Here is a 26973-nt window from a genome sequence, read left to right as displayed (position 1 = left end):
GTGTGTGTGTGTGTGTGTGTGTGTGTGTGTGTCTCTGCTTCTGTTTCTGCACATGCTGCAATGACATCATCTTACCGAGCTAGTCAAAGATGAAAAACAGTATCCAGTGAAAAAAATACTACAATATAGAAGCAGATTTGGCTATGGCTTTTGTGTTGTACTCAGGAGGGGCAAAAAAGAGCAGAATTTCTAACAGAGAACAAGGTGACAAAAGTGCAACTTGGGAAGACACAGAAAACAACCCTCAAGAGAGTTACAAGTAGAAGAGCTTAGAAGAACAAAAAAAGATCCACTTTTACGAGACATGACAAAGAGAACAAACGGGGTGCTGTGAAGTGTGAGAGCTGGCAATGTTAGCAGGCTGTCAGAGATCCCTCCACAGTCTTTCCTCTCCCCCCACCATCCCTCCATCTCTCACTCCTTCCTCCCCCACTGTCGTGACCTCCCCTCAGAAGCCACTCCGTCAAACTTGCTTCCACTCAGACTTCGGCCTCTCAGCCTCATCTCGCATTGAAGACAGTTGTGTGGGGGATTTGTCAGAAAATACCTCCTCAGAAACACACACCCTTATTCAGTCGGACGTTTTAGGAAAGGGGTTACAGTATGTCGCTGAAACAGTAGCTCTTGTCATGCTCTTGTGTTGTTCATGGACACTGCTCATCCACACACACATCACACTCCTATTCATATGGCTTTCATTTTCAAATGATTGCAGCAGACGTTTGTGGAATTAGTAACTACCTCCAAGTAATATTCAACAGTTTATCTGACCAGACTGTCTAAATAGAAAGTAATACAAATATAATCTATTTTTTAAAAAGGAAGTGAGTCTGCAAGACATGTAATGCTACAGTAACAGTCTTTATTAATACGCATTAAACAAAATCAAATTGTTTCTTGTAATGTTGATTTTGACAGCTATCAGGCACAGGTGTAACTAATAACAACAGGTCTGCTATTTCTCAGTGTGATAAACAACTTTACATACAAGACGTTTCAGGTAAGTTTTAGACTGGGGATCTATGCCGATTGCAGACAAATAACCAGTAATGCTGTGTACTTTCTTTCTTCTTTTCGGTGTGTTCTCAACTACCCCTCAGTACCAGGTGCATCTGCCACCTGCCAGCTGGCGTGAACAGTGTGAGGTCTGTTCTGTGATGCTCTCATCATACCCTCATCAGACAGGTAGGTGTGTGGGTGCTTCTTCAGTTTTTCCCACACTTTAAATGTAAAGTGCACAAACACACACACCAAAGTCCAAAGCCCTACATTAATGTAGTTCATGCCATTTTGTTTTTCTGTCATCACAACAAAGGCTTTTTGTGTGTGTGTGTGTGTGTGTGTGTGTGTGTGTGTGTGTGTGTGTGTGTGTGTCTGCTTGTATGTCTATTGACATTAGTGTTGCTGTAAAGATAAGACTGTGTTTGTGCGTGTCTGTGTGTGCACTTCTTCACAAGTGTAGTCAGGTTGTAAAACTTGGTGGTCTTATCGTTCTGTTAAATTATGGGATGTAGTAGAGCGGAATGACCTCTGTGTTTGGCTCATTTCAGAGATAGTTCTCAAACAGCTTTCATACAGAGTCAGTCACACACATACACAAGCGTGCACATCACTTAGTCAGCATTTTAATGGAGCCTCTTTGTAACTCACCAGTCCTATTTTGATGATAATAATGAGGTAAGAAATGTCCTGAACATCACCAGCTCAATACAGACAAGGATAACAAAGGGGGAAAAGAGTAAGAAGCAGAGTTCAGCTGAGTCCATTACTCTTCTGATGGTGGTTGGATCAAAGTAAACACTGATAATGGTTTAACCACAGTTAATAATACTGCTGCCCAAGAATGTTGGCTGGGCCGGCTACTCCCGACCTCACACGTATAATTGGACACACACAAACATGCACGAACACACGCACACAAATACACGCACAGACTGCTCATTCCTCAATAGCAGTGACACATTCCAAGCTGCTTTCTTCCTCTCTTCCCACAAACCAAACACTGCTCACTCCTTCTTTCTAATTGTAGACGTTTGATTTATTTGATGTGTAAAGGGAAACTGGCTTCCCTAGCTGCGCTCCCATCGGAAAACATGCATGCTCACAAACTCGACCTCTCACACACACACATGCAACAGAGGCAATGACTCCATGCATCTCCCTTTGTAATTACAACATATACAAACTTCAGCTTCCATTAAAAGCAGACTTATCTCCCTCCAGAGACCTCCACACTCTCAGTAGTTCCTCTGCCACACCCTCCTTCACTCGCTACTGCTCTTGCTTCTTTCCTCCCCTCTATTTACTGACAGAGTCCCTGCCAGGTTCACTTGAGTCAGATAGTACTCAGAGAAAAAGATCATTGCTACTGCATGTTTGCTATGTGTTTTTGGCTAATCTTGAATGAGTTTTATCAAATCAAATCAAAGTGAAGCCAAATCAAGTCACTTTTCAGACATGGTGTATAATTTTCTCTCATGTGCACTCTGAATACATGTCCAAGTGGAGTTGCTTATGCACTTAGTGCTGGTGCCTCATCAGTGCTGACGCAACTAAATTACTACGCAACTAAATGAAAAACTTGCTGCAAAAGCCACAGCACAACCAAATTGAGAAATGTACTGCAAAAAGCCACAACACAATGGAAATGTCTCCGGGAGCAACTAAAAATGCATTTACAAATCTAAATGTCCATCACTTTTTAGTGTCCCCTGGAAGCACTGTAGACAACTCTCATAGCAAGAGAGATTTCAATTTCAACGGATGTGTTGTCATTTTGTCAGTACTGATTCCAAGGTTTGATGAATAAAAGGGTAGAGACTGGTCTATAGTTGTTATTCACACACTAATCCCAATTATTTTTAAGTGATATAATAACAGCACACTTGAGGGAGGTATGAAAAACTCCACTAAGCTACAAGGAATTAACAATATTTAGTAAGGTGTGTGCAAGACATGGAATAACAGGCACTTTGGGATAGAGTCGAGGAAGCAGGTGGAAGAGCCAGACCGTCTGATTAATTTATCAAATTTAAGAGAAGTTCATGTAGATAAACAATGGTCATTTAATCAGGCCTCGGCTTTAAAGAGAGAGCACACAAGATATATGTATATGCACAGGGGGCCTCAGTTTTGTTTCAAAAATGAGCAACTTTGTCACAAAACTGGGCAAATTCATAAAATGTTTTAGTGTAATATAATAATTAATGCATTTTGTTAAACGATATATGACTGCCTTGATAATGTAATTTCTTGGTTGTCATTCTAAAGGGTGTATTTGTAAACTAAAAAAATCTAAAGTATTAATAGATTTGATGTGCCCTTTTTATACTCAGAACCTTGCTTGAAAAAATTCCCAGGAGGCTTTTGGTAACTTTAGACCTAGCTTGTGATTATTAATTGTAAAAAAAAACAAAAACATTTTTGTGTGGTGATGGGACCACCAGGAAGCCTGTGCAGAGACCTGAAGAGTGGTGCAATGTGTGTCTTTTTTGGCTGAGCAGAAATGAGACATAGGTTTTGTGCATGCTGGGAGCCCAGTCAACAGGGCATTGTAGTCTTTTGCAGAATTCTACTCAAAATGCATGTGAATATCCTTAATGGGAGAAAGTGAGAGAACCAGTATATATACTGTATATGATGCAGGTTGCATGCAAAGAAATGAGAAACGGAGTCCTGGTTTTGAAGTGCCCTGGTAATAGGGGTCCTGTGTCAGCAGGTTTCCATTGAAGGGCCGAAAAGGCTGCTGTCCATCTCAGTTTTATCAGTAGCATCAGTCATCCCAGTCCCTCAGGGGATCCAGAGGACTGTGATCTGGTTTCAGAGCTGCGGTCACTCACAACAGGAGGCCCCCATCATTCGCTGTGGTCCAGACACATGACAAAGCATTTAAACAAGGAGAGAGGAGAAACACAAGAAAATGGGTAGAGAAAGACGACAGTTTGGGTTTATAGAGGTTTATAAGACCCACTGCAAGTGAACAAGGTAGACCTGGAAGTCAGATCTTTTCACCTTGGACCTTTGAAAGGTAGTGTTTTGGGTTTTTTTGTAATACTGTTTTTTTTTTTTGCTTTTCATGCCCCAACAATGCAGACACACTAACACGATGTGCCTGTTTTGAGTAGAAAATAAAAAATATGCATTGTTATCCTCCTTAAGTGTTGAATGCCCGCAATGAAAAGCTGATAATGTATAAAAGAAGCACAGGTTTTATTTAACTATCTTAAAGTTGATGTGTGACCGGAGAATCTCCTCTGCCCAGCTGTCCCTGCCCTGAAACAACTTGTCTTTGCCCCATTTTTTCCACCACACTCAGCACTTCTGGTAGTCATTGTTTTAAAATGACAATAAATAAAAATGCTAAAAAAAAAGAAGGAAATTAATCAAGCAAAAATTGTTTCTCTTCTATTATTTGTTAAGATGTGTGAGACTTGCTCAAACCACTTTTAGAATGAAATATCTCTGCACTTCAGCAAGTGTTGTTTAAAAAGTCTGTGACACTGGAGGCTTCCACTGCACTTTCCCAAATTAAGATATGTGTTGGATAATATTTCTAAAAAATATGCAGCGTTATACACTGTAACTGTAAACAGTTATCTTGACGCTTTGTGTGTGTTTATAAAGTTAAAAACATTTATTAACACTCGCTGCTCCTTAAAGATCCATAGGCAGCAGGAAACATGCAGGTGGCAATAGAGGTTGAAAGCTTTTGACAGTGTCAGACTTCACTTTGAGGGCATGCAGCTATTTCCTGGAGGCAATGTGTACCTGTGTAAACTCAGTTAATCAAACTTGCAAAATAGTGGAAGTTAATTCTGATTTATTGATTTTGGACCAGCACTAGAAGAAATTGCGAGACAGCACCTCAATCACTTCTCACTTGTCATTGTGCTGTGTCACTAGCATTTGAGTACAATTCCAACAATTTCCAACAATTCCCTTTGTTTGAAACATAACAATAAAGGGCAACGGATCTTAGAAATAACAAAGATCTTTCTGTTCCACAGACATTTATTTTTTCACAAAATTTAACTAAACTAATCTACCTGATCCTACCTGAATATCAGTTTTTGTGTCTCAATTTCATTTAATTTTCCCTCATTTTTCCTTGTGTCTTTTGTGTCATTGGCCAGTGCTACATAGAATCCTGTAATATCTTGCAAAGTAATCTGCTCTACAAACAGTCAACAGAGGTTGGCAAATTTTCCCAGCATCATATCTGTTTCACTCAGCCTTTAACATTAATTGTGACAGTAGGGATATTTGTTGCCACTAAGCAGTTAAAGGGCTTAAACTGGCCCAAGGAAGATTAGAAAACAAGCCTTCACACTTGCGAGACAGGAATATCAGAAGGAAGCTGAGTATTTAGGTGCTATATCATTTCTCCTATAGCACTTATAAACCCCTACCTGTGTGAGATGAGATGTGTGTGCACATGAGCTTCTGAGGGACTGCCACCCAAGGGTGAAACCAGAGACCAAAAAACACAAGCGACCTGCTTTCCTATCCCTATGCCAAACCTACCGCAACCCCCACCCCCCCAATCAGCCTTCGCTGCCCTAATCCAGTGTTTACATAAAACACTGGGCAGTAATGATAGCCATGAGACCATAGACCACCCCATGTCCCAACACTCCTCTTCCTAACTGCACCCACCCCTTTCCACCGCTAACCCAAAGCTGTTTTCACAGGAGCCAAATACCTTAAATACATAATTAGCGGGGTCATTTGTGCAATGGGGGCTCCAGTAAGGCCATGAGCATGTCTGTGTGTGTTTGTGGGGGGCAGAGGGAGTATGAGGAGTATAGTGGGGGCAGGACATGAGGACGTAAGAGAGAGGCAGACAAAGACGTGCATTCATGGCTGTGGCCCCGGACAAACTTGGCTGTTGCCATCTTCAAAGGGCACCTCTGCCTTTCCTCAAAACCCAGAGGCCACAGGTTGGGGCAGACAGAAGAAACCAGCTTAATCTCATTCCCAGTTCATCATACACTGATGCTTTGTCAAAGATGCCTGCATACCCTTAACACGAGGATGTACATGATTTTCAAACAAAATAAGTTAATATAGTGAAACAAAATATGGTTACATGATGTCATTAGTTTCTTTTTAAATGCATTACTTACAATAAAACCACAAAAAGCATCACAAAACTTAAACTGACCACAACCCCACTGCTATTTGGTTGTGGCAGAGACTCATCGCACAAGCAATGTGGCATCTATGTGTTCAACTTCATTCAACTCTGATGATTATCATTAATAATTTAGACATCTAAGTGACTCCAACTTTAAAGCTTGGCAGTAGACAGGTGAACGGTCTTGGTATGTGTAGCTATGCAGTTCAGTCCAGGTATATTTGGAAGTCCCTGTTTTGTTAAAAGCAGTTGCTCAATAGGTTAAATAATTAGATATGTTTAAAATCCTACATGGGCAGGATTTTAAACTAAGCAAGGCAATGTTATGACCCAGCAACTGTAATTAAGCAGTAAAGTCATCCACCTGACCTTCAGCTAAGTAGGCGTTTCACTTGCTGTTAACCAGTCACCAGGATAGCAACTGTCAGCACATAGTAAATGGTAAATGGTAAGCACATCTGTATGTCATAGATTTCACCCTCTCAAGGATTTTGTAAGATATTAAACAGCATGACCATATTAAGGTTATTCCTAATCGATTAAATTACAAAATTATATTAGCGTTATTCTGGATAAAAGATTTAAATAAAATGCAGAAGATTATTGGACCGAAGCTAAATGGAAAGCACCACTGCTGAATCACTGTTGCTTGCACAGCAGCTTCAACAGAACATATTGTAATGTCCTTTCTAAATTTTAGATGTTGTACAGGCAGTAATAAGTGTATTTATTTGTATGTTAGTTGGTTTGTTTGCTTCTTTGCTTGCTTGTTATATTGTTTAGGTTTGAATGCTTACATCATATCATAACTACCCCACATCTTTACCTTGTTCAGCTGTCTCAGTCCAGGGACATGTGCCAACACTCAGGCCTATCAGGCCCTGGAGAAACATATGTGAAGTACATATGTGAAAAGAAGAAATTATTTACAGTAAACACAAAAATGGGAAGAGGTTATCAAAGCTTTACCATGTATCTTTCACCACCCACATCCCCCATAACTCTGATCATGTGCAGTGTGGGTAGTGCTTGAAAGCTTGAAATTTCAGTCATTCATGTTTCACACTGGGAAACCTTCTTTGTGTTGTTCAACTCCACACGTACTCTTTCTCTCTCTCTCTCTCACACACACACACACACAGCCCATGCAGCAGCCCTCTTCACACCTTGTCTGCCTCTTCATCCCCCTCTGGCAATGTTTATGAAAGCATGTCCACTTAGTGCTGCCCTTGTCTGCCCTTTCTTGCTGTGGTGCCGATTACCCACATCCTGAGGCCACTTCACTCCCTCTTTCTCTTCATTTTTTCTCCTCTGTCTCCATCCCATTGCACTCTCACTCCTCTGGATATTGCCACCCTTCTTCGTCCTTTACCATTACCACATTGTCATTCCTTACTTCAGTCCAACCTCTGTATGAGTGTGGCTGGACATCTCCGATTAAAATCAATAAAATCAATCAAGCCCCTGCCCTTCCTTTTATCTTAGCTTTATCCTCTGCCTTAATCCTTTTTCTCTTTAATGTTTTACCTTTCTTCATCTGGCTCCCTCCTGAGGTAATAAATAGGGTGCACGGGTGGGAAGTGCAGAGGAGAGGGGCTTTCATGTCCCTCAGCCCTAGGATTAGGGTTAGCTCCTCAGGGAAAAGTAATAAAGCCCCCAGCACCTACCGTCTGCTGCCGTTGGATCCTGGAATAAATCCCAGCTCCTGCTCGGCCTGAAAGCCTGGAAAAGCTCACATTTCCTTTATACATCACCAGCTTCTGTCCTGCCTTAAGCGGAAGCACAACACATGCAGACTCCACTCTTCTGAACTCTTACCTATAGGTCTTTTATTCTAAACTGTTTCAGTCTCTAGTGCTGCGCGACATATTGTTACCACCCTAAAGAAACGCTGCAAACAAATTAAGGGAGTCAACATCCAGTACAGAATTTCATACGCAGAAATATATTTATTGTTGAAAACATAAATATAAATATAAATTATGGTTATTGCTGTCTTTATCCAATGGAAGCCCAAAAGAAAAGTAATTAAAGGCTTGCTGATAGCATAAATGCATTTTCTGTAATCAAATAGCTCTAAGTGTGGTCCCTGGTTTACTGAGAACACTATATATCATTGATGTAAATGTGAATGTGAACAGTGATGAACCATTGGCCTTTTAAATATAGCACCGTCCAGATGATGAAAAGGTAATGCACAGGTGTGCTGTGTGTCTAAGAGCTGATGTTTACAACTTAACAGTAGCTGATACAGCCATGTTTCAGTAAAACGTCTTTCATTTGACTTTCACTTGACTCACTTCACAATGCATAGTGACTCACTCTTTTGCCTTCGACAGTTAAAATAATCGCAGTCAAAACTTCCTCTTTTGGACAGGGAGGAAGACGAACATTGTTTTTGCGACACGTTGGCCTGGTTACACTCTCATCACTGTTAAAGGAGCTGGTAACCATACGTTACATCTGGGCACAGTTTCAGACTAGTACTGTAATGTTCTCAGGCCACCTCAGAGCACTACACATGATCTGTCCTGAAGGTATGTGTCTGTAAAAGGTGCAACACACTTCAAAGGGTGGAGCAATCAGAGATTTGTTCTGCTGTCAACAGAGGAGTAAAGTCTAGCTAAACAAGAGGTCCATTCATACACTTGTCCATTTGCTTTGCTCACTCATTCACTCTTTAGAGTGGACTTTGTCCTTTGCAGGCACAACATGTGTGCTTGTGAAGCAGACCGGGCGGGCATCTTCCTTATCAACCTTCGAGTGATATGGCTGGAAAAACAGCCTTGTAGCAGAAAAGCGAGTGTAAGGTTGCACACACCCTGTCTATCCCTTCTCCTACATGCATCCACTCTAGAGTTTCTTTATCATTTTTGTGTGCACACACTCTAACGTACTATGTGCATGCTTGTGTGTCGTTACATAAAGATGGTCACTCATTATGACTGCCATGTTTAAAACGCTCACACTTTTCACATCTCTGACACACATCTTATTACAAGCATCATTGGCCCAATACCAATCTATTTCACCCCCTGCCTGCATGTTTGCGCCTTTTCCAAAAGGATTACATACAGACATTGAACTAGAGTGAAAGAATTAAACGTAATTTCTGCATGGATATAAGTAAGCATAATATATTTCATAACAAAAATAAAGCATCTTCCTGTAGGGACTCTCACACCTCCTCCTTGCACATACATCCAAACCATATACAAGACTTGACATCATTCAGATATACTGTAATATAATAAGAAACATGGAAGACAAGAATAAAAACAACAACTAAAAAATGACTGTGATACTGATGGTTACATAGAACCAGAGCCCACAGAGCTCTTGCATGTATCCGAAATCATACAAACAGCCTGTAAGTTCTTTCTTTCGCACTGGAAGTCACAAAAAGTAAACGTCCACAAATATAAATAGTTTGTAAGGAGCGGCGTATCTTCCATTTCAGATTCAACTGTACATAGTGGGTGGGCAAAGTCACAGACCACCAGGGGTTTCAGGGAAGATTTCCTCTGTACTCAGAGAAAACATCTAAAAAATGTCTGATGCTCTGAGTCTTAAAAAAAAAAAGGAACACCTACATAACTCCATCACTTTCCATTGTTTTCCTACATCTGACATTCTTTCTTCCTGTGTATGCGTGGGTCATTTAAACAGGGAAGGGCACTTTCATGTTGCCCAGCTGGAGGTCATCCACCGCTGTTTTGGAGTCTGAGCATGCGATTCCCACGAAGGCTTGACCCAACCATTTCATAGCCATTTTGGTTGTGTGTCTTATTCAAACAAAGTCTGTCAAAAAAGTTCAACACAAATCCCTTTCATCATCTCTCCCTTTGGCCTCTTTCTGGCCTGCCCTAGCTCTGCAGCATCTTTCTCAGCGCCAGGGTTCAGTTGTCTGGGTAATTGGCGTACCACAGAGAAAGTCATCATCACTGGTTATTGTTTACTCTAAAAAGCACCTTTGGCATCTTATTTATTTTCGTCCGTTGTTTACTTCTCATTCTTTACAGAAAAGTTTTTTTTTTTTCAAATGAAGGTTGCACATCTGCGAGGAAGAGGACAAAGCAGGTCTCCTGTTGGTGGCATCCTCTATTTGGGTCCCTCCCACGCTGAAGTTCCTTGTTCTAATTGGTCTCACCTCATGTCCACTGTAGTAAAAAGACAAAAATGTGGGATTAGTAACATTGTTTTACAAACAATCGATATGTTTTACCATAAAGAACAAATATATAATTGCCCAACTGCATCAATTAGTTCATGCATTTTACAACACACCCACAAAGTTCTCAGTCGTGTTTCTCCAGATTACAAAACGTGTGATCAGACCAGATGAAGTCAAAAGCATGAATTATTATACATGTGTCCATAGTAAAAGGCAACTGGACCCAAAAAAAAACCTGTGCATTACACGATTTTAAGATATGCACTCACACGATAATGTGAACTACAGCAAGAAGGGTGTCTTCTAACAAGTGAAGCACTACATCCAGAGGGTGGTGTCTTTACTGTATAATATGACAGAAACAGTGCACAAGCTCACGCAATCCCTCCACGATGACACAAAACAGATGTATGCGGTGTTCATGCTCAGCAGGCAACAAAATCAACATGCAGCATTGGGGAACTAAGCACATTTTTCCTTAGCCCTCCCTTTTCTCAATCTGATTGGCTGTGATGTGATTGGTGACGGTGATTGGCAGGCCATCTTTGAACCCTAACTGGGCCAGTGCAGTGTCAAAAGGTGAAAGGACACTGCGGTGCTAAAGTCCTACCTGTTCCCTTCACAGCTCTCCAGTGGACTTTGGGTAATGAGAGCAACTTTATTATGTCGCCAATAAATCCTTGCTGGGCCTTAGCTTTTTAGGTTTCCTTTTTTTAGCTGTAGCCCTATGATGGCCTGAAAACACAAAGTCAGGGAGGGTGCATAGGAAGGAGGGTTAACAGCAATAAGCAGAGTTTACGATACAGAATGAGGCACAACAGCCCTGGGACAGAAGCAGAGAGTGCAAAGATATGACACATTATAAATACTTTAGATGACTTATCAGCACACTTCACTGCGCTTATCTGCCTCCAGAGAGAGAGGAAGGCTTCAGATCAAGGCACCGGTGGATTTACCTGCTGCCATGTCAAACAGCCTTTGGACACCCTTTCTTAGCAAAAAGGCTTGAAAATACTTTCTCACACGCAAACACACACACACACACACACACACCATCCAACAAGGCACAAACACAAAAGCTTTATAGTTTTGCAATAGCAATTGACCTCACAGGTGTGTGCGCCTGTTTTGGAGCAAATATGGAAAAAAAGGTCATCCAGTGCAAAGCCGAAGAGCCTTTCAGAGAGACAGACAGACAGAGAGAGACAGACCCCATCAGACAGACATGAGGAAGACAGGAAAGTGAGATTTCACATGAAGAGAAACCAGGATCAGAGCAAGAGTCATCAAACTCAGCCCCAGAGTTATTGGTGTGCAAATGGGCAATGCAGGAACATGTGATAATGTACAAAATGTTAGGGTCACATTTACCTGTTTCTGCATCTGAGTACTCCACCACATGGTGCTGTGATGTACACACACACTCCAGGTGGTCTTCTAACCGCACAAAGACCTCTTTCAGCTTGGGTCTCCTCCTCACGTACTCCACCTTGGCTACCTGACGAGAAAAGAAAGAAGAGATTAGGTACGGAGCCAGCTCCATTACTCTTCGCCGTGCAAGTGTCGTCAATGACTGCACACGCTCTTTGCTCATCCACTAGAATCAAGAGGCGTAGCGCTGTGACTGATGACTCTTTCATAAACCGATTCATAAAAAATGCCAGCGGTTGCTTTGCCTTGTTGGGTTTAGAGTGTGACGGCAGCATTCCTCAGAGGTTGATGCATGATGCTGTGTGCTCTATGGGCTGTTGATCAGGTGTGTAAATACTGAATTGAGTGTATGACCCTGTTTAAGCAAGCTCAAACAACGGGGGAAGAGAGATGAAGAGTTGGGGGTGTGGTGTACACCCTAAGGGCCCAAGGAAGGTTTACCCTGGCAGGAGAAGAGAGGCTGGGAGATCCCCCCTTGCTCCAGGCCTGGAGCATCCACATCCAGACAGTCACACACCTAAATGTCAGCACATTGTCCTGACATGTAGGATAGTTTTAAACCACATTTATATTTCTGCAAGAGTTAGGGAAAGTGTTGCTTAACGTGTGCATGCATGAAATACAGTTTATTTTGTCTAATCTAAGCAGTAGAACCACAGCCCTAACAATCTAAGAAAGACCAAAGCAACTCAGGAATTCCTATCCTTAAGTCTGTTTAACACAACAGGGATGACCCTCACTTCCCACCCAACAGCTCATAATAAAAAAGGACCAGACCTCCAAGGCTTAGGAAAGGCCTATGTTGTATGTAGAGAAGGTGGTATGTAGGTTCTGATGAGGTAGGTTCTTCCTGGTCACAGCATGAGAGGGAATATTAACCTATAATCTGCCAGAATTCTCTGGTGTTGTGAACAATGCAATTTTGTACTCAACATGAGGCTTGCATACACAAAAAGAGCCAGAGTGAAGAGAGTTTCTTTTTCTATCCTATGATGGCAGGACTGGCTCTCGTGATGAATTAGACATGCAAACAAATGAACATACAAATCCCTGTCTGATAAAACAAAGTACAATGTTGACATTCACACAGTGAGAACTGCCTCATGTCAATGCAGCAACAATAGCTGTAGGGTCATCTGGTGAGGCTAAAACTGAGGCAGAAACATGTCAAGGGCAGGCAGGTTTACCAGCTGCTCCCATGCTACAGTTTCTTTCCACAGAGAGACAAGAACAAGAAAGAGAAACAGGGAGTTAGAGGGTAAGCAAGCACAGGAGGTATGCAGTGAGCAAACAGAAGACAATGGCGTCTGGGGTAGCGATGGTGTATTTGCAGTTTCCGGGCCTTGACAGCTCGAGAGAGTGGTTGAAAGGGCCAGAGAGGAGAATTGACAGCACTGAAGGTTGACCATTACTCTCACTACGGAAGAGGAGGATGTGTGTGTGCAAAGGGGGTGGGGGGTGGGGGGGGGGGGGGGGGGGGGTGTTAAAGAATGGGAAGGAGGGACTGATAATCACGACTAGTGTTAGATGGCATTCTTGTGTTACCTTGTGTGTCTTGTGTTACATTTAGTTTCTGGGTTACCCACTGTGGAAAAATATTACGCTTAAAGTATAGAGAATCGTTCTAAAGGTGTATTAATGTATTAAGCAAAAGTCTATCTAAAAAACTGGATAAGGAAGAGAGATGAGAGACGGAGCTGTCTCTGCAGTTGGATGTGGGAATTCTTTCAATGAGGAGGATTCCAGTGTAACCAACAGGAAACCGAAACATGATATTGAGGATGAGCCTAATGACTAACACACACACACACACTCACACACAAGCTCTTTTGATCAAACAAACAGCTATTGACAGAGCCATAAGGCGATAGTCCTCTTAATGAGAGGCCCAGCAGTATAGGCTTGTCTCCTTGTCCCTGTCACAGCAGGGTTAAAAACATTCTGTGCAGGAGTTATATGCACAGAAGTATGCAAACACGCACACACACATACACACACACAGAGTGTATAGGTATTACTGTGGCTTTGCTCTGCCCACTTTGTCAACACTCTCTCTCTTGATCCTACCACCTTGTATCCTGTTTCTTGTGTTATGAGAATATATTGTACCTACACACTCCTACAATTTTTCCACTTTATGTGCATATTTAATTTTCCCCTCCTCTGTTTTTAGCCACTCCTGAACAAAGAACAGCAGCTTCCTATCCAGAGTCCATGACTTCTCACATAAAACATACATCAGAAAGAGACCCCCATGCTATGACGAGGGGCCCCACACACTATTTGTATAAATCAAACCGCTTTAGACTTCACAGAAAGCCGGGGCCCTGAGAAAGAATCCCCTGAGTGGCTGTGGAATGATATCCGACAGGGTTGGGGTGAGCCACGGGGCTCTGGGAAGTGCACCCCATCGGTTTGTCCTCAGCGTAAAGCCGACTGTCCCATTTTGGTTAATTGGGAATTCCCTGAGCATGAAACACTGATGAGAGTATGATGGAGAGGAAAGTTTTACTCCAGCCTTCCAAAGAAAACACAAAAGGGATGTAGATGTGCACCACAGGGGATCACAATCTGGAACAGAGACAGAATCAGGGAAAAATAAATAAAAATCTATGTGTGTGTTTGGATCATGGAGGGGTGGAAGGGCGGGGTGCCAATTCATCTGTCAGGAGGGAAATTAGACAAAAAAAGAGCTTCTACAACTCTAATGATGTGATACAGGGAGTTGGAATGTGAAGTAAAAAAAGATTTGGCTGTTCTCTAAAATTGAAGAAAGGAAACTTGTGTTTCTGCAGACAAAACGTCAGACAAAGACAGGCTAGACAACCTGCTGCTCACTGCTTTAATCACGCACAACACACACTCAGGGGTGACGGGTGGAAAGGGTTATCACAGTAAGTGTGGCTAGAAAAGAGGAAACAAGGGGCAGTATTTATCATGTCGCACACAGGATTGCGCTGCTATCAAGCTGTGTGCTGTGCTTCCTTTGCTCTCCTAGACAGAAAAGCCATCATGCGGTATCAGATATCAAAGTATCCACAGATAAATAAAGTCTGACCGAGGGATAAAATTAGAGAGTGGGAGATTTTCTTTGTTTGCAGGACAGAGACTGAAAGAGTGAGGGAGTGAACAACTATTTCTCATAACAGACAATCAGACTCCAAGACTAAGGGGGACTGCTGAGCAGAGAAGAGAGCTGGAGGGGGAGGATGAAGTCAGAAGAGAAGAGTGAAAGGGAGGACAGGAAAGGAGGAGTGAAGGAAAATACAGAAATGAAGTAAAATATGATTAAAATAAGACTGCCACTTTTCCTGCTCGATCTGATGCATTCCAGCCGGTGCAGCGGTAGCCAAACTTTCTGGCTTCTGGCTTGGTTGGGAAGCTCCCATGGTCTCTGACCTGCCCCACAACCCCCGTTGTGCACACCACACATAAATGTATACACACACACACACACACACACACACACACACACCCGTCTTCATTTTGTAAAAGAGCTGAGTGAATCAAAGGGAAAATAATTCACAGCTGCAAAGGGACTTCAAACAGGGAGGCCCTCATTCCCATCCGCCCCCCTCCTCATGTAATCCACAGGACACTTCAGATGAACATAAATCATGTTCACTGTATCACCATCATATTGTCTTATTTATGAAACACCTTGTAAATTAGCATCCCACACAATTATTCCTACTGCTACTCCCAACACAAAATTCTGACTCACTGTGGCTCAGGTAATCATAAAAAGGTGTGTGTGTGTGTGTGTGTGCGCGTGCACATTTCTGTGAGTAAGGATCGGGGCCCGGGCCAGCGCAGGGAGATGTGTGGACCCCCACACTCAGCACTGTGGCTGCATCCGTCTGGCCTCTGTCAGCCTCAGCTTTGATCCAGCACCCATCAACACTTCATTACTCTGCGGCCCGCCTTCCTCTTGCTGCCGCTTCACACAAACGTTGTCGTCCCTGCTCTGTGGTGGGGGAGTTTATGTAGAGTAGCATGGAGCGTGTTAGTCTCTTACATGCACAAGCGTGCGCACACACACACAGTGTCCTCCTTGGGTTTACACAGATGTGTGCTGATGACCCTGTCTGACCCCTCCTCAAAATGCAAAAATTCCAACTACCATACCAAACCAAATGAGAGAGACTTCATTGTTGGCACAAATTGTGCCATGCTGATTAGACAGTGGCACCTGGTGAATGAAAAAGGCTTAGTTCTCATGTTTTGCTTCTATATTTACAGATGTGGCAACCTCCTAAATAAAAGATTACAAAAATACCATTTGCAGCAGAAAACACTGTAATTTTGCATTTTTTAAATTTACTTTGTGGGACTCAAGGCTATAATTAGCAGCTCATTTATGCTTTCTCCATATTTCACTTTTCTCTATTATCTGTAGCACTCTGAATTGTCTTGACACAATAAGGAGACTCTCAACTGTGTATTCTTGCAGCACTAAGCACAAAAAAACCTTTGATTTTACATAAATGTAATCGCTGGCCTGCACACAGCTGCAGTTGTTAGCAGACAGATAATAACTATGAAAAAGAAGAGCAGTTGATCTCCAAGAGATAATATGAAATATGAGGAAAACATAAAATATGAAAGAAAAAGGCAAAAGACACTAATGGAGAGGAGTCTGAAGGACATTAAGAGAATTTTCCTGATGCCATGAATATACCAAAGATAAAAACTGTTACATTTTAAAACTGCAATTTCCTGCTTTTCTACTTTATCTCAAAAAAACACAACACTTGATATGATGGCTGCAATATTCTGCCAACCTTTGTGATAAAACACACAAGGCATAAAAGCAATCAGAAGATGAAATGTGTAGGAATCGCCTCTATGAAAAAGAAAGTGGAGGGCCAAGATGCTCAAATTTGGAGAGGGAGTGAATATGGTGTCACTCAAAGTGCAACAGAAGGTGGTGGTGAAGGAGAAGTTACAGGAATGTGGAGATGATAGAGTCTGAATACATAAAAACATGTGCTCATTAAGAATTCTGTTTGCATCTCTACTTTGCATGTCTCCCCAGCCTTTCTGCTTCGGTTCCTCTTCTCGTTTCTGCCACTCTCACTTATTCTCTTTTAAAGACTTTTGAGTGCTCTACCATCGCTGAACAGCTGGCATGATGCCTATCTTTACACCTCTCTCTTTTACAGTGTCCTCTATGTGCCAAGGCATGCAGACAACACAAAAACAGCCAGAACATTTTACAGAGCTAGACTAAAGGGCAAAGGACATTCGAAAAAGAATAAGAGGAAGGGAAAGGGAAACCAAAAAACAGAAAGAGTGTTCTTTTAAAATCTGCCCCTTCTCCTCCCTCAGTCATGTCCTATTTGAATTTTGCTTTTTTTTTTTTTTTTAATCACCCTAGTACTGAACAGGACAGACTTGTACAGTACAGGGCCTGCATAGACCCGTTCTCCTTTTTTGGTCCATAGCATGAAAAAGGAAAAAGGGAGAGAAAGAGAAGAGGTGGAATAAATCAATAAAAAGGTGCAATCTGGACAAATGCATAGTGGCATGAGATGGAAAGAAACACAGTGACTGTGTTCTTTTCCCATCCTTGGCCAGCAGAAGGAAAACAAGTCAGACCCGTGCAACATTTTTAACTTTTTTATAAACGGAGGGAGAAGCACAAACTGAACCCCTGTTCAGACCAAGTGCTGAGAGGACTGACAGAAAGAAAAAAAAACTTGGCATGAGACATTGTTTCTCACACACAATGTGGTGAATGTCTCCTGACCGTAGCAAGCCCTGACAGATGACCTTTCCAGTGATACACCGCCCGTCGGCACCCCACACCCCTGCCTGCGGCTAGAACCACATGCAAAAACGACCCCGGTGGAACCCTGCCCACCACGCCTGAAGGTTCCCTCTCCAGTCTATGTGCCCATTTTGTCCTCAGTGTCATGAAGGGGACACGGCCATACGTCGCATGGATCACGGCATTCCAGGAATAGCTGAATCGAGCCTTAGAATGTCATGTCCACCGACGTCAGTGTTTCTCCATCCATACCGGTCACTGTGATCATGGACAGAGCTCCTATTGAGGATGACAGACACCGACTGTCTGGCAGACAGAGAGACAGACAAGCTTGCGTGCAGACAGACAGACACACAGGGTGTGCTGTATATCAGAGTTGACTCTTGCTATGAGTCAGCGTTTCTGCCCATAAACCCTGTGCCCTGGATGCAGTGCCCCATGCTCTACAACAGTCGTCCTGTCAGTACAGTCTTACCATCTCTACGACTAACAGAGGAGGTCAAAGATGCCCTTCTATGTTATACTGAAATCTCTCTGACCTGTGCCAGTGTGCCAAGAGGAAAGAGGCAGGAGTCGGTGGGGGGCAGGGGCAGGAGCTTCTTGTCTATCAAAGCGGCATCTTTAAAAGTCCTGTGTGAGAGGCAAGGGGTAAAGCAATGTCCCAGTGCCCTTGATTAAAGAGAAGTTACAAACGACTGCAGAGATGGTCTCACAGAGAAACACAAACACAGGGTTCCAGGCTATCCTGTTTATCCCCCAGTTGTCTCTTACCCATACAGAACAGAGCACATAACTCCCATACCTCTAAACAGAGCTATGCACTAGCTAACAGGATGTACTGTAAATATGACAGAAATACAGCTGAGCTCCAGCTACGGTGTCTTCTCTGATGCTGACCAGAAGGACATGTTTTCAAGCTACTAATGCCAAACAGTGCGATCCCCTCCAATCCTTCTCTCTTTTCTCTTTGTCGCCTCTTTTCCTCCAGGCTCCTCACTTCCAGAAAGCACAAACAAACATAGAGCGGAGGAATCACTGTGCAGTGGCCGTTGACACTCAGACATTCTCAAGATACGGGAGACTCTTTCTGTCACTCTATAGCTCTGTCTTGGCAGCAGCATCCCTCTCTTCAACAGATGTCCTGGCTGAAGGTGCCAACAACCCGCCCCTTCCCAACTTATTTCCCTCCTTCCCCTACTCCCTCCCATTGTCCTGGCACAGCCACCTTGGCCTCTCGCCATACATGGGATAGAGTGATGAGGAGAGAGGGTAGCGATCGGATGGAATGGGAGCGGGGTTTGGTAAGAGTCAGAGGGGAGAGTGAAATGAAGAGGAGGTTGTGTGGGAAAGAGGCTTGAAGGAAAGCATGTTTAAGCACCTTGCTTCTCATGTGATTTACTTACATAGTGTGTGTGGATTGACTGGAGTAAGTATGATTGTAGTGTGTGTTGCAGTAACAAAGTGAGCCTACCTTAACGGTGCGGTGGTGCTTGCGGGAAGGGTGACAGCGCATGTTGCTGGTGTTGCAGCAGCCCGTGCAGCGCTTCACCTCCACACAGGGCGGCCATATCAGGAAGTTGGCAGATGTGGGATCCACCTGGCTCCTGGGGATCTCGTAGATCACCGTCCGCGTCTTACACACCGCTGGGACCGCCTCCTCCACTGGAAGCGAGAGAGGGAAGAAGCAGGAGTCGGGTTAATGTGTTTGGTCCGCGTGAGTGTTCAGTGACACATTTTTCGAATGCAGGCGCGTGCTAATGTATTTGTTTTTAATCCGTCCTTCTCGCTCCCAGCTGCTTCATGCATTCCTTCACTGCTCATCACTCGATGACTCACTTTATGTGGGAGCTGTTCGTCTTTTGCCTCAGATCACACCCAAATTATTTAAGGCTGTTAAGAAGACAAGCTATCCCAAAAAAAAAGAAAAAAAAAGCTGATCTCATATCAGCTGAGGAGCTCTGGGATTCGTGATGGTGAGACAGAAAGAGAGCGTTTACTGGGGTTAATGTAGCATGACGAGGCCAGAAAACCTCTATGTCCTCCGGTGGGAAGTCTAATAATGGCCTTTGAACCTGTTGTCTGTAGTGAAAAGAGGAAGGCATTCATTTCAGGTTTAATGCACTGACAAGCGCTCCACCTGAAGATGTGTACAGTAAGATATCATTATGTCGTAAAGATGATATGTGCATCCTGTGCAGAACATGACTGCTTTTGTCGACAGCTGCCAGAATGGTATACTATGTCACACGATATGCAGCACTTGCATGAAACACGACCACTAAATCGCGTGTTGCTTTAAATGCAGCGTTGCTGGGAGACACGTAAATGACGCGCAGCCCGTCTTAACACACACACACATCGCACACTACATGGGTTTTCTCCACAGCTCGATCAGATATCGTACCGCATGGCGTTTTATGAAGAAATTTGACTGAGAGTCCAGGCGAGCTGCAACTTGAACCCTGAATGCCTGGAATTTCCATGCTCAAGGATATAGTTCTCCCCCTGACGCGTGTGTCTTAGATCTGCAAGCATCTGGCCAATTAAAAGGCTTCATGTCAGACGTCCTTTTCAAGCTCACACACCAGACTGCTTTCTCGCAATTGCTTGATTGCCATAAATACTGGGTAGATGTCTTCATTAAGGCTGCATTTATCCGCAAACAAGCAGTATGAAAGCCACTAACTATTAGCTTTGTTCGAAATTAGTGTAAAGTGATCGGCTTCATCTCCTGGGAAGATCTCGTACTGTATGATAGGGGCGGTATTTATGATAGATATTATTTTTAGAGCCTTATGACACCGCAACTTGTGATACAATACAGTGCCAAATGTAATCATGATGCAACCTCCGAGCTGCACAGTGGAGCATACAATGCTCGATATTCAGTCTTACCGATGCTCCTCTTGCGTCGACTGTGGAGCTGTGAGCTCTTCAGGTCATTGTAGTAGCCGTGATGGTGGGAGTAGTTCTTATGATGGCTTTGGTGGTAGCGGCGCTTGGGCTCCTCAATAACATCGTTTCCCGTACCTCGTGAAAACATAAGGCAACTGTTATAATGATGTCACACAAAGAGGAGGCAAACACAAACACAAGACGCTTATTCAACCAACAACCATCTGTGAGTCTGCAGCCAACGCTGCAGCTTTACCAGCCTTGAGTGACTGTGGTGGGTGACTTGCTTAGAACTCACCAAGAGGCTGTATGTGATCCGCCATTGATCTTTTATGTACCCTTGCCACAACAAACAGTGTGTCGGTTAGTCACACAACCATAATGAGATGGTAACTTCCTACTGGCTTATTGTGCTCTATGTAACACATGCTTCCCTAAAACCTTGGGTCCCTTCAAGCAGGCGGGCGGGTGGGCAGGCATGCAGGGTGACTGCTGATGATTTCCCAAATTAAGGTAAACAGTCAAAGAGTGTTTAGGGGACAGGCCGGAGGCAGCATCATGCAATTGCCAGCCTTGTACATCAGCCTCGCTCATTCGTTAGGCTGAATTTTCCCAGCAGGAATGAGGAGTCTAGATGCAGGCGAGTCAGCAAGATCATTCAAAAACAACCAGCTTTCACAGACACACAGGGGAGTAAAGTGGTCATTTGACAGGTGGTACTCAGTTGCCATTATCCCTGCGCCTAATTAGTGGTTTCATGTCTCTCATTTACCTGAAAATGTTTGCTTTTTTAATCAGTCAGCGGCTTGGAAAAGTACATGTTCTGTTATGCTGCAATGTTAGCTCCTTAAACCTCCAGTCTATTATAGCCTGCTCAGCTTATTCATAGCCATGGTCATCTGATAAAGCTTGCTTGTTTTGGTCCCCACCCAGAATATGATGTGGACAACAGAAGAGTGCCAGAGCAGCTATAAAACGATAAAGCTTGTTTTCCCAGAGAGCAGAGCCTGATAGTGTTTGCTAAGTGGGTGGGTCCACATGTCTGTAGGTACAGCATACCCACCCACCTGGCTAACACAATCCTACACCTGTAAACTTAACATAAACATACATTCAAGACTGTGCAAACTCCTCTTATTATCCTCTATAATATTTTAAAACCAATGTACACCCGCACCACAAAGATTAGCCACAGGCAAACACATTCCACTGATCCAGTTCCTTTGTGCACTGACCAGAATCATCTGAAGGGATTTCCTCTACCTTTACATTGTCCATACCATGGGATTTGATGTTTATTTGCTTTTGGGTGCCTTCTCTTTCTAGTACTGTTTGGTTCCAACCCCAATAAATCCCTTCAGTGAGAGTTAAGGGAATTTCCTATGAGCCTGCCATGTAGTCCGTCCGACAGTCACTGACCCAGAGCCAAAGGTCCACAGAAAGGAAGTGTGGACTCCAGCTGAGCCTTGGCTTTAAGCAAAGGACTTATACCTGTGTCACATACATTCTCAGCTGCATGATGTATACACACACACTGTGTACAGCACAGGGCGGATTTTCCTACCTAACAACCATTTAACACAGTAAGTCACTGACTGAACTCCCACTGTGCTCTCTCTCACTCCACAGTTTCCCTTTGCTCATTATCCATGTCAGAAGAGGATGGGAGTGGGGGGGGGGGTCACACCTGTAGCTATCTGGACAGTTTGTGTCACAGAAGAAAAGGCTGCAGTTCTTCTTTTAGAATAATAAAAGAACATTTCTATCAGTGTTTTTTTTTTTTTTACTCTTTACATTAAAACGTAGAAAAATAAAAATAAATGAGGGGTTGAAAAATGAATAGAAATGAAATATAAAGAAAAGCAAAGTGAGAATGGTCGCTTAAGTAAGGGATTTACTGGGTTTACTCCTCTATTGGTTCCAGGTGAATAAGAAGTAATAACACCCCCGAAGCGTGTCGTCGAACTGAGACAAGAAAAAAGACAGGAGACAGTCTCTCATCATGAATCAGGCTTTCATGACTCGCAAATTACTCCCTCTATTAGCTGAGAGCCCTGACTCCTTCCCTTGGGGCGGCTGTGGATCAGGAGGCTGAGAGGCCTCCCACCAACCCCGGGGTTGGCAGTTCAATCCCCGCCTCCTCCTTTGTAAAAGTGGCCTTGGGCAAGACACTGGACTTCAAGTTGCTTCCAGTGAGTCCAGCCAGCACCTTGCATGGCAGCTGCCACCACTGGTGTGTGAATGCGTGAATGAGAAGCAACTGTTAAGTGTTTGCATACCAGTAAGTAAGGAAAGGGCAATATAAGTGTAGACCATTTACTTTTACTCTTCCTGCCTTCTTCTTTCTCTCTCTACAAACAGCCAAAAGTGAATTGTAAGTGCTTGAATAATTTCATTTCAATTAAATCTATTACTCTCTCTTGTTTCTTTTTTCTCTTCTTTGTTTTTTTTGGTCAACAGTTTAGTGCCTGGATTGACAGAATTATTTTAGATCATATGGGGACTTGGGCAAGGTCAAGAAATTGTAACATTTGGTTTTTGCCAAGTGTATAAGGAGGAAAACAGCCAGCCAAATTTTCAGAAACAAATACATTGCACAACAGTTTTCAGCCTTTCTGAGAGAAGAGTAGCAAGAACACAACCTCCAATTTTCCTGCTCCCTCCTCCACCTTTGCCCCATGCCAAGAGTCAGGTTCTCTTGTCTATCAAAGTCCTTCACTGAGAGAGATAAGAGCAGGCAGACCAGGGGGCCACCTGAGGAGGGAGACAGGGCTAGAGAGGAGAAAGAAAAAGTACGGGAGCACCTCAGGGGCCAAACGGCAGACTGCGGTGAGGTCATATCATTGATCAATCAGGAACGAAGAAGCTACCCTCAATACAAATTACTGCACAGAGCCAAGCAGCACTAAATCACACACACCCACACACACACATTAGATAACCTCTACAGGTTCTCCCATTGTACTGATGCATATGTCCTTAACAGCTGAATTAAAAAGTCAGCCTTCCAGAGATCTGAGATATTGCCAAGGGCTAAAAGGGGAACCAATATAAAAATAATCTCTGTATAGACAAATAGAGTGCCACAGCAAAACAACTGACAACATCATTCCTTATTAACTTGTTGGTGCCAATGTCCTTGCATGACTTTAAAGACATCAACAAACACACCTTAGGCACTCTTTTCTCCTTCCCTGGTTGACATGTTACACCATGTACAGTTCAACCTATACTGGTAGCTTTACTGTCCTGGCCAGCCGCAACAAAAGCTCTGAAAATATCCCTCTGGCTGGCGTCAAAGGTCTTTTAATGGGCTGGACGGGGCCTCCAAGCTTGCCGTCAGACAGATTTATGTCCTCGTAATAATAATCAGCCTACTAATGTTACCCTGCAAAACATTCCTCTGTTTGAAGAAAGACATGTTAATTCAATTATAAACACCTCTTCTCATGCTTGAGGCAGTTCAGGGATCCAATTTGGGCTCAGCACAAAGTGGGGTGACTGCTGTTGTGCAGTAAAGGTTGGCTTGATTGTGAATTAATAAATGAAACACACTGATGATGTGGGGCTATTAGTCCTAATTGATATGTCCATCAGAAAAGCAATTGTGTGGTTATACAGCAGAATACCTGAGTGAAAGATGAGTCCCAATGTTCCTTTGCTGAGTATAAGTTTGGAGATTACCAACGAGCTATGACCACCAAGATTCTGTACATCATAGGACTGTTAAAGCAAATTTTGTAATTACTTATTTCCATCAACAAATGTTTAGAGGAGAGTCGTGAATTTGATATATGGCAACAGCCTGTGTAAATAAAGGCTCATGTGAAGGCAAACACCTTCTTCCAGTGCACCCCTGTAACTTAATCTAGGGCAGTCTGATACAGAAACCCCCTCCACACACACCCACACACTCTCAGAAGGCATTACACCTCAGAGAACCTGAAGCAGAAAAAATCTTCCTGACCAGCGAGTCAATGTCTCTGTTTACAGGCCAACAAATGTGGTAGCTGCAACAGCTGAGAAAAAATGCATAAATAAATAGTAACCTGCCAATGAAAGTCCATCTTTGTCACAGTAAAGGCACCTCTCGCAGTTACTACTTGATCAGGCCATGGCTGCACTTGGCAGCTCCCCTTCAGTGCACAGATTCCTCAGCAATTTCCTGCACAGCTCTATGGTCCCTGGCATGTCTTGTGAGCTTCAATTCATGAGCCAAAGTGCAGCTGCACCCTATACGCGCAGTTACATCACCAACAGCAGCCCAAGTGTCAACAAAAAGGTCATTGGATTAAAAATATTAAGTATCAAGAGGCAGAATTTACCTATTGAATCAATCTCCAGTAGCCGCTGGAGGTCGCTGATGCTGTGGATTTCACTGTGGGACAGTCTGTCTATCAGCTCCTGGGGAAACTCCGCTTCCTTCTGGGGGGCGGAGGGCACAGAAATCAAACAAGAGAGGAAAGTTAGTGATTTGTCCAGTCAGTGGCAAAACGCTTGTGTAATTGTCTGTATGGATAAACTTGCTGAGTTGAAACAACCACCAGGAAGATCAGCGTTAGAACAATTTTAAAACTATGTGCCAACTATCAAGCACGTCTGTCCCACTGCCAAACATTCTCCTCGTACATGGAGAAACGCTGGTGCTGAAGCCCCTTAGGCGATTTTAGAAGTAAAGAAGTAGTTGCATGCTTGACACAGGATAATAACAATTATGATTTGGATATTTTTGGTTAGCTTGGCGCCCAGACCTAGAATAATAAGAGGTTGTCTGTTACTTCCATTAATTGTGGGAAGCCTGGCGCAGAAAATAAAATTGTGTCACATAACCACTGTTACATTTAGATAGCGATGAAACAATATATCAAAGAATCATTTGGAGTGTTGATAATCTTGTTCACATGTGAAGCAGCATAAAACCATGTGATCTCTAGTAAAAAAAAAAAAAAAGTGTGTGAACAGAACCTCGCCACACTTTGCACTTGTTGCGGTCCTGCAACGCCTCAAGTTGACCAAACCGTGCAGCCTTACAGGAACAGTGGCTATTTATATCACCCAGAGCGGTTCCCATGAAAGCGCTTAGCCCAACCAATACGTTTGCCCACTTGGCTCAGGCTACAAACACATTTGGCACAAAAGCCAAAAATAACTGCAATATGCGTCCAAGTGCCGACGCGAGTTTGGTTCTCAAAAAGCTCGCAGTCACAGCTCGACGCGGTAATTGGAGTGAGCTGTTTGTTCATTGTCGAAGAATGAATTCTTGCATTCACACTGTTCTTAAAATAGCTATTAGTCCAAAGCACCTTTCAGGACACTATTTTCTAATAAACCGTACTGGACTGAATGCAGATTTACTGAAATGAAAGAAAAAAATTAAGTAGGTGTAGTGATCATGGTCTTATCTTCTAACCTAATTACAGAGTGTAGGTAAAACGTTTGCTTTCTATGGGCAGAAGTTGTGGTGAATTGTGAAGGTGCTGGAGAAATGCGCGCTCCGTAACACTCGCACCACGGTGAAAGAGTCGGGACCAGAGGGACACAAGCTGTCCGTCCCTGTGTCTCTCTGGCTGTGCGGAGTCCTGGTAACTTTACCTCAGCGGTGACCACCACCAGGTACGTCGTCCACAGCAGGATGTAACGAAGTGCGGCTCTCATCTCCCTTTAGAATGAACCCCGAATAGGAAAAAGGTGCTGTTCTCTAGGAGCCGCAGAGTTGCTCCTGGCCCCAGAGGATCCACAACCATCCCCTCGCGGAGAAAAACCGGGGGTGTCAGAGCTGCTCAGCCAGACTCCGTGTTACACTTGGTTTTAACTCAGAGGAGCAAAAGACTGAAAGTTGACTCTTCTTAATCACGCTGGACTGCCTCCTGTTCAGCGAGCTCTGAGCGGCAGCTCGACATAGCTCCCCAGGCGCAAGTAGGACAATCCCAAGAGACAATTCTGACACGCATTGCACTTGTCCTTCACCCTCTAACAAATAGGCCTCAAACTTTAGCCCAGGATACTGAAATATAAAACACTTCTGGTGAATGGTACTATTAGACAAAATTACGCACGACTACTTTTCTATAACAGTATTTAATAAACCTAGAAGAATATAATCCAAACGAACAAATCTTCTCAGAAAATCACAATGGAGAACGTTTTCCGTGTTGTGCTATCCAGAGTCCGTCTTGCAGCAGTCTGCAGAGCTCCTTGACTGTGTGGGACTCTGAAGTGAATGGAGTGAGAGCGCCTCTGAGCCGCTGAATATAGAGCCAGCAGCTCCGTGCCCGTTGCGCCTCCCCTCGCGTTTTGGTGATGGTGCGTCTATTCATTTGAGGGGAGCTGGTTGGCTGGTTGGATGACTTAAGATTCCAGAGTATGTCACCATCCCCCATCAGCGTGTGTGTGTGTGTGTGTGTGTGCCCTTCAACAGAGAGCCCATTCAGAGATCCAGGATGTAATCGATATTCATTACATCACTGATTGGAAAAGATGCGAAAATGACTCAAGACTTTGGAAACAAAAGAGACGAGGATGCTTCTAAATGTGAAGATGATGATTATGATGAAGAAGATGATG

At 43.4% G+C, this 26973-nt stretch overlaps 1 protein-coding gene across 5 annotated transcripts; it reads right to left on the bottom strand.

Annotated features, from left to right (window-relative positions):
- Positions 1-8544: 8544 nt before the first annotated feature.
- Positions 8545-26687, bottom strand: pdgfab (platelet-derived growth factor alpha polypeptide b). 5 transcript variants are annotated; one of them, XR_010910846.1, is made up of 7 exons: positions 26002-26655; positions 24735-24831; positions 20410-20544; positions 18986-19176; positions 11682-11808; positions 10921-11045; positions 8545-10296 (listed from the first exon to the last, which is right to left on the bottom strand). XR_010910846.1 is itself a non-coding variant. In XM_067477745.1 (6 exons), exons 1-6 carry the CDS (start codon positions 26062-26064, stop codon positions 10283-10285), a joined length of 630 nt encoding a protein of 209 aa, XP_067333846.1. In that variant the 5' UTR covers positions 26065-26649; the 3' UTR covers positions 8545-10282. The 5 variants fall into 5 exon arrangements, 1 of the variants encoding a protein (XP_067333846.1); XR_010910845.1 differs by having other exon boundaries at positions 24735-24834; positions 26002-26650; XR_010910848.1 differs by lacking the exon at positions 20410-20544 and having other exon boundaries at positions 26002-26687.
- Positions 26688-26973: the final 286 nt, after the last annotated feature.

Source organism: Channa argus, chromosome 15 (assembly GCF_033026475.1).
Source record: "Channa argus isolate prfri chromosome 15, Channa argus male v1.0, whole genome shotgun sequence".
NCBI classification, from domain to species: domain Eukaryota; kingdom Metazoa; phylum Chordata; class Actinopteri; order Anabantiformes; family Channidae; genus Channa; species Channa argus.
The sequence above is the reverse complement of the archived record's forward strand: the minus strand, read 5'-3'. Positions and strand labels throughout refer to the sequence as shown.

Excerpts from the sequence above, each read along its gene's own strand:
- pdgfab (XM_067477745.1), bottom strand. The coding sequence starts at position 26,064 with ATGAGAGCCGCACTTCGTTACATCCTGCTGTGGACGACGTACCTGGTG. Across the intron at positions 24,835-26,001 it reads TGGTGGTGGTCACCGCTGAG|AAGGAAGCGGAGTTTCCCCA; the intron begins GTAAAGTTACCA and ends TCCGCCCCCCAG. Across the intron at positions 11,809-18,985 it reads AGCACCACCGCACCGTTAAG|GTAGCCAAGGTGGAGTACGT; the intron begins GTAGGCTCACTT and ends TTTTCTCGTCAG.